Below are 13,623 nucleotides of genomic sequence, written 5' to 3'. Positions count from 1 at the left end.
TTTAACAGCTCATTCAAAACTGTTTTCTTGACAGAAAAGAATTGTTCATTTAAGTCTTAGACCTAAATAACTCGGAGAAAGTGTAGATCAGTAAGGTTCCTATTGCTGTCTTCACGCCCTCCCTCCCCTTGCTGCAGGACAAGATTCAAGAAGGGAATTCTGTCCTTTGTCATCCGGGTACCTGTGCTCAGTCAGCGGTCCTGCATTTATTGATTCTGAGGCACACAGCTCTGGACGGTCTTCCAACCCAGGTTTTAATCCTGTTTCTGCCACTAACCATGTGATTTGGGCCAAGTCACTTTATCTTTCTGGGCTTCAGGTTTTCTGTTTAAAAACAAAATGATGATTGGACTAGATCCCTACAACCCCCTCCCTGTGACTGGAGTGTCACTTTCCAACCAGTGCATGTTGACAGCAGCACTCACTGTAACGCCGGGACTTGCTAGCGGGGTGTGAGGATCGCATTTCAAATAAAAATGCCCAATATGCCAGACAAGTACTTTGTCATCAGTCTGTCTTACATTTCACTTTTCATTAAAGAAAAAATCAAGCAAAAACTTGTCATTTCTAGTAAAATAGACACATTTCTGTTCAGAGAGGAAAACAGCCATCTCTCTCACAGATGTTTTTCAAAGTATATTTACCTAAAGCAGAGCTGGGTGGATTAACGTGGCTACCGTATGTACATTACCAAAATATGTATATAACTGTCAGCCTGAACTTGTCTTTCAAAGTTTCTCCAGCATATTGTCAAAAAGGAAAAAGCTCCAAAGTGGTTTAAATAAACTTTCTGCTAGCTCTCCTTATTAAGAGGGGGGAAAGGAATCTGTCTAGATGAAACCCGTATTCTGTCTTAATGATTCCAGAATATTCTGTTCATCCTTCTAAAGCTTTGAGGCTTCTCTGCCCGCTCCCCTGGCAGCATGCTTCCCACAGGATTTGTCCAATCACCAGATTTGTGGCTTCTAGCCTTTTACGCACCTTAGGGAAACCGGTGTATCACCGAATAAAGAGTTTACAGTCCATCTTTAGTACTTGTTAAAAGTCATGCTAAGTTCCCGGTGTGCCTCCTCTCCTCAGCCCCAGAATCTGAATTACCCACAGCAGTTAAAACCCAGGAAAGAGATGGGAAGGAGACCTTTCCAGGTGCATGACTGTATGGCCTCTGACATAAATGTCTAGTGGCAAGAACAAGCCAAGGCAAGGTATTGGATTCTGAAGTTGCCCTAAAAGGCTAGTGTAACACAGTTGGGATGCACCAAAAAAATGAACCCCCAAATGAGCCCAAAGCTTCTCCAGTATCTCCTTGGGCACAGCCACAGTTGTTCCTGTTGACCAAGCATACTTTTTACTCTCCAGTCCTTGCTGGGCATCATCTCTCACCCCTAGCAGCCTGGGGGTAGCAGCCCTTGGTCAATTTTTCAATATTTGTTGTCTCTGTCTAAAGGCCTGGCCGGGGAAACGACCCAGAATCAGCAAAGGAGGAAACCCCTGGCCTCTGCCACAGAGGCCATCACAGAAACCCACTGGGTAGAAAGAACCAAATGCTGGGCAGGAAGGAAGCAAACATCTTTTTCCAGCATGCCAAGATTTCCTCTGTTTCCCCAAAATAGCACTGTTCTCTATCCTGCCAACGTTTGCACACTAGAGGATCGGGGCAAATGCTTTCGTATCCTTGTTAGCCTAGCATCTCTCTAGCTCTTGGGAAATCCACTGGGGCGCCAACTTGAACCCCAAGGCCAAAGGGCTAAAAGGCTATGATATAAATCTTCCCCCTCAGCTCCTCCCCTTTAAACAACAAAAAACCTATCCCAAAGCAAAGAGCGTATTTCATCAGAGCTGTCGCAGCCTGGGCCTGCCTCTAGGTTCTGGAGTCCTGGCTTGCTTTCAATCGCCTCAGCAGTTCTGCCCATCTTTCTAGCTGCTTCCAGGGAATTTATGTCCAGGAACAAGAGACCTTGGGCAAAGTTCAAAATTTCACACAGGATTCTCTCTTCTCAGAAAACCAGATTAAACCTCACTATGCCCAGTCCTCAGGTGCCTTGTACGTGGCAGCAAACTGCTGAGCTCCCTCAACACCCCTCCACTGAGGAATAGGCGATATTTTGTTTCCCTGAGATGCCACCAGAAACTTCAGGATAACTGGGCAGCCCCACTAGGACTGCAGAGAAGAGGACAGGGTTCCAAGGCGGGACAGTAAGGTTACTGGGATTAGACAGACACCCAGTCCCCCAGGCTGCCCCATGTGCACCTTAAAATGCACACAGCACATTCTCAGCCTCTCTTGCCCTGTGGCTCTGGAGACTCACAGTCACTGAGATGACCTAACTAAGAGTCTCTCTATAATTTGAGTTTTGGCCTTTGGCAGTAGAGGGCTACATTAAAAAAACAAACAAATACATCAAAGTAACAAAACTCTCAGCAACTTGAGAAGTCCCTGAGTTTCCTATGAAATAGCAAGTCGATCCTTCCTGGCTGTTTCAACTGATTGTCTGTCAGGACACCTCTCCGCTGACTAGGGCCCGGGAAAGTCCTTCCTGAAGCTGCTCATTCACACAGATCTTGGGGGGTGGGGGCGTTTCCCTAGCTTGGGTCTCATCCCCATTGGGTGAGCAGTGAACAACAAAATAGGAACACTTTGCTTTCAGTAGCTGCTGTGGATTTTAGTTCCCAGTGGAAAGGGGAGGCCAAAGGGACACTTGGGAGCCTCTTCAAGGAGCGCCTTGGGTGATGGGCTAGGACCCATCCTGGGAGGAGAGGCTCCCCTGCTGTTCTCTGTAGATAGACCCCTAAACAGACCTTGTTCACACTGGGGGTCTTGTGTGGGTTAAGTCTGAACCCCTCTAAGCAAATGCCAAGAAACCAGAATTCAGAACAAGGGTCTCAGGGTGATGAATGACTTGCGTTAGACCCAGGGCGCTGAGACAGTGGGAATAAAAACTGAGTGAAGAGAGGGGGCAGAGCAAAGGGGATGGGAACACTGACAGATGAGGCTGGGGTAGGAAACTGAACTTGGGACCTATACTTTCAAGTAAGCAGATCCCCCAGAGACAGGATCTGGCCCTGCTCTCCCTTCTACGCCATCCATAGACTGCAGCTTCACCCCTGCCCGGGGCAGCTGGGGGGGGGGGGGGGGGCGCAGGGGACAGAGCAGTGTGGCGAGGTGGGAGCGAGCACCGGACTGCAGAAGGAGCCTGTCTTCACCCTGGCTGACTCCAAGCGGCTGTGTGATCCTGACCTTACCTTCTGTAGGCCTCAGTCATCTCACCTGAGAAAGGAAGGGATTCGAGATGGTCTCTAAAGTCCCTTACACGGCTCTTTCATTTCTCTTCCTCTCCCAGCAGCACTGAGCTCAGGCACTAGTGGGTTATTTTACAAGAGGAATCTAGACAGAATATGATTTGTTCAGCTTGGAAAGGGAAAAATTAAGGCCCTGTGGGGATTGGGAGGCGGGTCCCTCCGAGTCTGCTCACCCCCCACCCGCAGTCTTTCCCTCCAGTGGGGAGGACTCTCCTCCCCTGTCCGATTGGCACTTGTGGTTCGATCTGGAGCTCCGTGCACTGGGCGGCCGCCAGCAGACCTGCTTAGAGGTGCGTGTCTTCCTCCTCTTCCAGGTCATCTTTGATCAGGTTGTCCAGGGGGACGATCCAGCTGTCCCCCAGCTCCCCATTAAGGTTGACCACCTTTTTCTCCTGCATCTCTGATGAGGTCTCCATCACTTCCAGTGTTGGATTGTCATGGTAACCGTTCTCCACGGTCTGCAGCTCCTCCGTGAGTCGTTGCTGGATGGGAGAGACGAGCCAGGAAGGAGGGGTAGTTAGTGAGGGCTGTTAGCCTTCATGCCACACGGGTACCCCTATACTCCAGGGACCCCCGTGTGGCTGACGTGAGCGGTAAGTGCTCTTGGAGGCCACCCTGACTACTGACGACTCAGGGCCTGCCTCAGGGCCGGCTGGAGACAAGGGCTCCCTAAAATTCCCAGCTCACCTACCTCCACCTGCTGGCAAACCCATGAAGTCAGTGGAAATGGGCCTAGACTCCCTCCTCCCTTCCCGCCCCACAGACCTGCCTCTCCAGCACCTGCGTCACCCCACTGTCCTGAGCTGGGAAGGACTGTAAGAAAAACACTTGCTTCAGATGGGGTGGCCGAGGACCAACCGCTTTAAGCCTGAGCGAGGCAAGCACAGCACAGCTCCCGGGCGCCTCTGCTGCGGACAGGAGCCGTCTGGAGACGGTGCTTGCGCTCCGTCTCTATCTGGGACACAACCTGGGTGCACAGTAGGGTCGCCTGGGAAGCTTGTAACAAACGCACTGACCCAGAGATTCTGTTTCGACCGCTGTGTGGGGAGGTAGGCATGGGAACGTTGTCAGGCTCGCCCAAGCGCGCCGCCAGGGGAGCAGCAGAGTCTGGGTGGAAGCGTAACGATGGCGACGCTAGTGAGGTGGGTAGAGAACCCCTGGCTCGACAGGCCCCCTGACATCAGTGACTCCTCAGCAGCTCCGCGGGTGGATATTCTCCCCGTTACGCAGATGAGGAGCCTGCCACTCAGAGACGATATGACTTGCTCAAGGTCACAGACGAGAGGCAGAGCGAGGGCTTAAACCGAGTCTCTCTGACTTCCACCGTGCTGCCGCTTAAATTTTCCACGTTAAGTGTCTATTTTCTAGAAGGGCTGATGTCTGCCTGGGCCCGAGGCCATTCACTTTCCTCTAATATGGGAAGAATGAATGGGATGGGAAGCACCTGAGGGGCTGGGGGGTTCCCTGTCCTCACCTGGTCCTTCCTCTGAGAGAGGCGCTGGTGGCAGCAGCCATAGAGGGCTGCCACGAGGAGCAGGAAGGATGCCATGCAGACGATGGTGATGATGAGGGGCATGCTGAACCGGTCCTCGGTCTCCTCCGGTGGTCCTTGATCCCCAAGCTGCATGTTACTGACTCCCACCTAGCCAGGAAAAACAGGTGCCGGGCCACTCTCCCTCTGAACTCCCATTCTGCGTATGGTTGGGTGGGGCCTATGACACCACCCTGCTGTCCCCTCTCTCTAGATGCTTACAAATGAGAGGTTCCTCTACAAGGAGAGACATGTGGAGCAAAGTAACTGGGACTTCCAATCCGTCCCTGCACGTGGGAGGAACCCACTTACCTCCCTTAGGTCATCCCACTTGTCTTTCAGCGATTCGTATATGGTCTGGGGCAGGAAGTTGGCTGTGGGAGGAGGGAGAGACTGCTTCAGTGGCCTAGCTCAGAGTGACCTGGTTGGGGACAGAGACGGGCCCCGACAGGAGTACATGCTGTATCTCTGCCTCCTGAGTGGCGTCTCTGGGGTAGCCTGGGAGGGGGGATGGCTTGACAATTCTTAACGGTACTGAGGGAGTACAAGCGCTGACCCATCTCCGTGGCTCCTGAGCTGTCACCCCCCTCCCCATCCCCACCCCACAAAGGGCTCAGCCCCTCTTTGCCCCCAACTCACTCTGGATAGTGATGTCCTTGATTGCCAGTGCCTGGATTTCTGGAACAGGGATTAGCCGTACATCGCACTGGTCTTGGCTTGCGTTGAAGTTGGTCTTTGCTGCTCGGCACAGAAGTGTGACCAGCTTGTTATCCGGAGGCTTCTCCGGGCTCACCGCCTGGTGACAGAGACCACAGGTGAGTCCTCAGGGAGCCTGACAGCAGCCTGGGCTTGTGGGGCTGCCCTTCAGAACCACAACCAGAGACTGCTGCTGCCAACACGAACCTGTTTCCCTCTCCAGCCTCAACTGGTGCCGTCCCCAGGCCTGCCAGGGGTCATGAAGTAGATGTTGTCTGCAGGACCGGACCCTGCCCTCCATGCCCCATGCACATCTCTGCCCCCTGTCCCCTCACCCAGTTTATCTTGTCCATGGTTGAACAATGCCTTCCACCCTAGTGCCCCTTTCTCCCTCAAAGCTCTTTAAGGATCACCTTTATCATCTCTCTCCAGGAGGTGCCGCCTGGAAACCCCACTCTACTGCGAGTGGGAAAGACCAGTTCTCTCTCTGCCTCTCTCTAGCCTTGATGCCCAGTTCAGAGACCTCAGGAGAGGAGGCCACAGCTCCCACTTCAAGGTTATCTATCCCAGAGTTGAAACATGCGCCCATACCCTAGGCTAAGACCCTCTGAAACCAAAAGCAGGCTGACAGCAAGAAAGGCGGGGCCGTCACTGAACAGGGGAGCATGGGAGTATCTTGAAGATGCGCAGGGGAGGGGCATCTTGGAAGGGAGCTTTCCGTATTTCTTTTTTCTTTATTTTTTGAATCCTTACCCAAGAATATGTTTTTACTGATTTTAGAGAGAGAGGAAGAGAGAGAGAAAAAGAGAGAAAGAGAGAGGAACATGGATTGATTGCCTCCTGTTTGCGTCCTAACCCACAACCTAGCTATGTGCCCTGACCGGAATCTAACCCGCAACCCTTTGGTGTATGGGATGCCACTCCACCTGACTGAGCCACCCGGCCAGGACGGGAGCTTTCCATATTTCTAAGCAGAAAGAGCATGGTGGACATGGCTTTAGGGCAGAGGGTGAAGAAGACAGTTTGGGCAGCTTTTACCCAATCCTGCCATGCCATCTAGAGGCCCCGGGCTGCTGTTCCTCTGCCCTGATTTTGGAGTAAGGGGCCGAGATGAAGAAAGGACTCTTGGTTTGGCTTACCTCAGGACCCCCCCAAACCGTCTGCTGGGTTTCTACCTGGAATTTCCTTAGGCATACTAGTTCCCCAGCCTGACACCAGGTAGGGATCCAGGGCTTTCCACCTTCCTTCATAGCAACAGGAAAAATGCTTCTCACTCCCAGTGACAGCCTGCCAACAACGTGATTTGTGCCTGGTCCAGCAGCCCCAGCCTCAGGGGAAAACTGCTCCCTTTTAAAACTCTGGTCTAAACGTATGCTTTTGTAAAATTCACTTGGAAAATGGCAGCAAAATGGACACCCAAAAGGAAACAAGTGCAGAAAATACAAGTGGTATTAAAGTGGTGTAAACCCAAGTTCTCCATCCTTTAGAAACCGTGTTCTCTTCTAGTTCCTAGGGGTGTTTGCAAAAACAGGCACCGGCCAGGAGAGGGCAGCAGTGAGCCGTCCCTCGCCTGCACTCGGAGGGCTCTGCCATTTACTGAGTAAAACTCTTTTTCTTTTTTCTTTTATATATATATATATATATATATATATATATATATATATATATAATCTTTTACTGATTTCAGAGAGAGGAAGAGGGAGAGAAACAGAAACATCAGTGATGAGTCATTGATCGGCTGCCTCCTGCATGCCCCCGACTGGGGATCGAGCCCACAACCCGGGCATGTGCCCTGACCAGGAATCGAACCTCCATCCCCTGGATCCTTGGTCGATGCTCAACCGCTAAGCCACACCAGCCGGGCCTGAGTAAAACTCTTAATCTTAGAGAGACTGGCAGTTGGAAGGCACACACTGCTACACTCACACACATGCCAATATACACACCCACCACCCTGAGTGGAAGAACAGCTGCTGGCAATGGCTCTCTGATCCTCAGCAGCTCTGACTCCTCGGGCTAGTGGAACATTCTCTCCATGCTGTTCTTCCACTGAGGCCACGGACCAGGAAACAGACAACCAGATGATAAGAACAGGGAGAGTTAGGCAGATGAAGCCTCTCGTTCATAATTGAGGTCTGGAAGCCCACAGAGATAGACTTAAAGTTACCCAGAGCTAGAGACAAAGAAGAGCTAGGATTGGGCTCTCCGGGCGTTCAGAGCATGTGAACAGTTACAAAGCGAAAGCCCAGGACACCTGGTGCTTCTGGCCCTGCAGCAGCCCTGGGGGTGGGTTTCACTTAGCAAAGCCTGAACCTCCCTGGTCCCTCAGATGGGATGGGGCTCCTTCCTACTGGGACAAAACAAGGCCAGGAAAGTGAACACATCTCTCAGTCCCATTTCTGAAGGAACACCTCATTGTATTCTACCTTCCTGAACCCTGCTGCTAAACTGCATTTGAGGTGAAAATCAGGGTGGGCGAGGCACTCACACAGAGGCTGGTTTTTGTGAGGTTCAGGATGAGCATCTTCTCATTCAGCCGTTCGGGAGGCTCGCAATGTATCTGCAAGAAGCCACTAGAATTAAGGTTCAGGCTCAGAGGACAGGGTCCCATCTTTGACTCCTCCCTCCCGCCCCCTGGGTGGGTGAGACAAAGAAGGAGGTCCTGGCAATCAGGGGCCTCGCTGTGCCAGAGTTTCAGAGCCAGGTGTGTCCAGCTGTGTAAGCCTGAATCCGGCAAAGCCAGGAGGGAGCAGGGCACTTGGATGACCGCTCCTTACTGCCCTAGCCAGGGGCCCTGGGCCGAAGGGGCGAATGGAAAGGCTCTTCCCGGGTAGGGCCCCTTCTATCCGAGTCTGGGCGCTCTTGCTCTCCCATCCCTGCTGGAATTACCTTGGTCTTCTCAAGCACTGAGGTGGGAGAAGAGGTTTTGGAGTGTTGGTGGGGAGTTGGAGCCAACTGAGTGCTGGAGCCTGTGGGTCCAACAGGCGGCGTGGCCATGGGTCCTGAAGAAGGAACAGCAGGCCGCAGAGTCTTAGAGGAAGAGGTCCCAGTGACGGAGGGAGAGGCCCCAGTGATGGCTGTCACCTTGCTGCAGTTCTGCTGACTTCCTTGTGAAGTAACCACCAGTGGTGGTGCTGTAACTGGGAAGACAAAGGTGGCGAGAAAAGATGAGTGGCCCCTTTCAGAGAAAAGGCCAGCCTGCCTTGCTCTCAGTTTCCTCAGGTTCTTTGGTCTTACTCCCCGCCTGGGTGGAACAGGCAGAGAAGGTCAATTCCTGTAACAGTGCAGGATGGGTCCGGCTGGGCGAGCCAGCGTAAGAAAAAGATGAAAGTCCCAACAATGACAGGGGACGTGGGTAGCATTAGCTAACATTACCCAGGCGCTGGCGTCCTGGAGGGACCATCCTAAGTGCTTCAAAGGTACTTTCTTATTTAATGCTCACAACAACCCTAGGAGGAAGGCATCCCTACTTTATAAACAAGGCAGCTGAAGTTCAGAGGAGCTTGACGATTTGCCTCATGCCACATGCTAACAAGTGGCAGAGTCAGGATTTCAATCCAGGTTCATCCACCTCAGAGCCCTTGCTCTTACAGAAGGACCGGACCATGCTTTCCCGGTGCGGCAGTGTGTTAACTTCGGTATGCACCCAGATTACCCTGGGAGATCTTGAGGATGCAGATTCTCAGGGTTGCACTCAGACATTCTGATTCAATAGATCTGACATGGCTCATGACCTGGAGGCTCACGATCCATCAGTGAGTTCCGAAATTAATTTACTGGGCTAAGACCAGCACTTTAAAAAAAAAAAAGGAAATGGAATGAAATAGATAATATTGGAGTGAGTCACATATAGTAAGGATAAGCCCTGGTTAGTGAAAATCTGTATCAGTTATGTGTGTGTTACATATACTTGACATGTATGTGTCCGGCATCATGGTGCAAAAACAGTGTATTTCTTAGAGTAGACTGCCATCAAACACGTTTGAGAAACGCTGTTCCAGAGAATTTCTAATAATACCCCGCCACTGGCGCCTCTCAGAGTCTTGCCCACGAATAGCCAGCTGGCGTGTTTCTGTGCACCCCCGGGCAGGGCACGACACCGACCTCTCGGTACACAGCACTGCTGCTCCTCAGTGAAATGGGAAACGGGCTGAGTGAAGGTGGCGCCTGTTTAACAGCGTTGAACCCTGAGCATGAATCTCCGTCTTCCAGCTGAGCAGCTGTAGAGATTCTAAGCATTTAGGGTTCTTCTTGCCCTGGTTGGGTGGCTCCGTCGGTCGGAGCATCGCCCGGTACACCAAAAGGTTGCGGGTTCAATCCCCAGTTGGGGCACGTACAAGAGGCAACCGATCAATGCCCCCCCCCCCCCCCGCCCAAAACCAATAAAAACATATCCTCTGGCGAGGATTAAAAATATAAGTTTCTTCGTGCTTGAAAATAAAAAGCATTACTTACTGAGTGTGGAGGATGTCCCCTGAGATGCGCTGGTGTTCCCTGTCGTCATGCCTGGGCCACTTGAAGCCGTAGTCATTTTGTTTGGTGCCTCAGGAGAGCTCCCCAGGGGATTCGGAGTAACAGGGCGCGGAGTCGGTTGTGGAGTGCCCATTGGGGGGGTCAAGGAAGGACCAACAGTAGTGGCGTCTGAGGTGTTAACCCCATGTGGAGGTTGAAGGGTCCCCTTAGTGGTCGTGATGTACATAGCAGCACTGGTTCTAGTTTGAGTTGCAGCCTGGGTTGTAACTTTAATCCCGTTCTGGCTGCTCGTGGTTTCCAACTTTACCGGGGTAGTCACCGGGATAGCTGTCGTCTGATCTGAAGTTTGGATCCCCTTCTGGGCACCCGCAGCGGTGGCCGCGCTGACGGAGGCTGTTTTCTTATCTTGGTCGCTGGCCGCTGTAGCTGCGGTCGGCTGGGCTGCGGCTGGAGCCAGCCCTGAGGCACTGGACCCTGTGGGTGTGTTTCCGCCGGCTTGGGCAGCCGATGTCACGGCGGGGCTGTGTTTGGCTGTGGTGGGACGCACTGTGTTAACGTTGGTTGTTAGACTTGTGCTTGGCTTGTTTGTGGCTGTAGATCCGGTTGAGGGCGTGGGATCTGGTCACAAAGACAACACAGAATCAAATTAGGGCGTCAGCTGGAAGTTCTCCTCTGCACCCTTCTCCGGCGCCTCCCCGGGATCCAGGGCCTTGCTCCCGTCTCTGCCATTCACCCCGCCGAAGGCCTGGGCCCTTGATGGGCCCAGATTTTTCTGGGATTCAAGAAGCCTCTAAGGGGGAGACTGAGAGTGAAGCAGAGGAAGTCAATGGAAACCCTGGCGAATGAAAGGCAAGGCCAGCTAGTCCCGCTGTGCGTGGAGCCCACAGTGGACCCCTGCCCTGCCCACCGGCCCGCGCACATGCCCTGGAGCTTCCCGTCTGACACCACAGAACCAGGCCGCCAGGATCACCTGTCCTCCCTCCCTCGCTCCCAGGCGCACGACCCTGCAGGGGACCCAGCAGACTCCCGCTGTGGCACTGCCCTGTCCTCGGCAGGCCGGAGAGGCATGCCTGTGCTCGGGGTGGTGTCATCTGGAAGGGGAAACTGACCATCAAGCTGCCACGACAAATTTCTCTTTAAGTATAATTGTGGGACGTTCGGAGGAGGGAAAGTGCAACGTGCTGACTGTGTTTAGCTTGGTAGCTTCACCTTGTCAGGGGGTCGGGGGCGAAGGTCCTCTGCTTCTTTGTTTAACGAATTTTTTCTTGAGGGAGCCATTCAGTGGCAGGTTCTCTGGGCCCTGGGATTCAGTGCTGAATAAAATACATCATCCATTCCTTCAGGGAGCTTACATGCCAGGGAGTGGGACGCAGGTTAAACAAGTAGACAGAACAAGGGAACGTCAGATTCTTGGCCTCCGTGGAGGGCGTGAATGAGCAAATGACACAGAGAACAGGCGGGAGCCGTTCAGACGGGGAGCCAAGGAAAGGAAGCTCAGAGGCGGCTGTTAGGCTAAGGCCCGAAGGACAGCAAGGAGAAGGCTGTGTGGGGAAATGAGAGGGAAAGTGTACCCGGCAGAAGGAACGGAACCTGCAAAGGCCCCAAAGGAGAGAGAAAAGCTAAGAGAAGACAAGTGTTTGATCCCATGAGTTGCCAAATTACAGTGTTAGTTTGACTCGTAACCGCACCAGTTGTCCTGCGTGAAAATAGGGCCTTGAGTGTTGCAATGGTGATATGTGGGAGGTGGCGGCTGAATCAGAGTCCCCGTAAGTCTCCATCCGCAGTGGCTCACTTGCCAGTAGACTCAGCCACTGTCCCTGTCTGACGATGCAGCTACCATCTTGCTCGAAAACCCTTAGTAGCCTCCCCTGAGCTCCTCATCTCCACCGCTCCTCGTTTCCCCCAAACCTACAACAGTGAGACTCCAGTATGCCACAGAAACACAAATACAGAGTCGACCCAGGAGAAGACTTATACTAGAAAATATCTGCGTAAAGTCTAGCAAATATGAGGGTGCTAGATCAGAAGGGATAATCATAATTTTATACCAGGCTGAACTGATCAACACAGGCATGCATACCAGGGATTTGGGGTTCAATATGCTGACTCAAGCAGCTAGAAAGAGTTCTCATTGGTTTCTTAGCTGGTTAACTGAAACTTGGGCTCAAGGGTAGTCCCCATTAAATAAAGTTAAGTTGCCAAAAATGCCCTGGGATAAAGAATAAGAAGAGTCGATTGCCAGAGGGAAGGGGGCTGGGGGGAGGTAGAGGAAGAGAAAAAGGGGGGATAAATGGTGATGGGACTTGACTTGGGGTAGTGAACACATAGTACAATATACAGATGATATATTATAGAATTGTATGCCTGAATCCCGTATAATTTTATTAATCAATGTCACCCGAATAAATCAATTTTTAAAAAAATTATGAAGAATCCAAGGCTTTAGAGATAGAAGTGTTAGTGGATTATCATGTGTGATCTGCTCACTCACATTCTAACTTTGGTCCTTAAAAGAGCTTAAATGATCCCCCACCAAGGCTTTGAGAAACACTGTATTTCATGAGTCTTAAGACGCACGTTTTTTCATGTTTCTGATATGAGGGTGTATTACAAACTACTGTAAGTCACCACACTTCGCCAGTGTTTTTTGTCCCCCCCTAAGCGGTTTGTAAGACAACAGTGTGTCTTATTGATGGTGTCTCGGATTTGATTAAATTTGGGGTATTCTTGCAGGGACTTAGCAGCACGTTCCTCACTGGCCAGGTATGCTGGGAGGTGCTGCTGATTTCAGTGGGGATGGACAGCAGACTCCCTGGTAGCAGAGGCAAGAGCAGGATCCCATTTCCAGGACGAAAGGTGGGTACGATACCAGCATGGTAATCAGCACAGTCTCGGGAAGGGAATTGGGGACAGTCGCTAATAATCACGGATCCCGTAGGGCCAAAATGGATGGGCAGCCCACGAGTGTCTGACCTCTCGGCCTAGCAGACAGACCCGTGTTGAATCATCACAATAGAGAAACAGCCAGCCATGCATCCAATTCCCAGAACTGAATCTTTTCACAGACTCAGGGCACCTTGAATGAAGTATTAGTTTCCCAAGGCTGCGGTAACATAGGCCGCAAACCGGGTGGCCTAAAGCAACATAAATGTGTCCTCTCTCGGTCCTGGAGGCCAGAACTCTGCAATGGGCAGGGCCGTGCTCCCCTGAAGCAGAAGCTCCCCTCTGCTTCTTCCCGGTAAGCAATCTTTGGGGTTCCTTGGCTTGCATCTCTTCGCCCATGACTCTGTATTGCGTGGCCTTCTTCCATGTGTCTGTCTCTGCTCTTACAAAGACACCAGCCGCTGGATTTGAGGCCCACCCTAATCAGGTGTGACCCCACCTTAACAAGATTACATCTGCAAAGACTCTTATTTCCAAATAAGGTCACATTCACAGGTGCCAGGTACAGGGGATTAGGACTGGAAGACATCTTTTGGGGAGGACACAACTGAACCTTCTAGTCTGCTCCCCCTGCCCCACTTATTCCACTATAAAAACCAGGGGTGTCAGTTTCAAACCTCAGAAATCAACTCTGCTTTAAACAGAAAGTGAATGTATTGAGAAGATAGTGAGTTAACTAA

General features: G+C 51.8%; 1 protein-coding gene across 1 annotated transcript in view; it reads right to left on the bottom strand.

Annotated features, from left to right (window-relative positions):
* Positions 1-1,719: 1,719 nt before the first annotated feature.
* PODXL (podocalyxin like) overlaps positions 1,720-13,623 on the bottom strand; it is a 44,190-nt gene continuing 32,286 nt past the window's right edge. The window contains exons 3-9 of the mRNA XM_087821328.1: positions 9,983-10,618; positions 8,417-8,667; positions 8,016-8,087; positions 5,471-5,627; positions 5,144-5,205; positions 4,775-4,942; positions 1,720-3,782 (exon numbers count right to left, since the gene is read on the bottom strand). Of these exons, the coding sequence (XP_087677454.1) occupies positions 3,585-3,782; positions 4,775-4,942; positions 5,144-5,205; positions 5,471-5,627; positions 8,016-8,087; positions 8,417-8,667; positions 9,983-10,618 (1,544 nt within the window). The 3' untranslated portion in view covers positions 1,720-3,584. The remainder of the gene's footprint in view (positions 3,783-4,774; positions 4,943-5,143; positions 5,206-5,470; positions 5,628-8,015; positions 8,088-8,416; positions 8,668-9,982; positions 10,619-13,623) is intronic.

This window comes from Miniopterus natalensis, chromosome 10, assembly GCF_054644295.1.
Source record: "Miniopterus natalensis isolate mMinNat1 chromosome 10, mMinNat1.hap1, whole genome shotgun sequence".
Classification (NCBI taxonomy): Eukaryota; Metazoa; Chordata; class Mammalia; order Chiroptera; family Miniopteridae; genus Miniopterus; species Miniopterus natalensis.
This window is presented reverse-complemented; position numbering and strand designations above follow the sequence as displayed.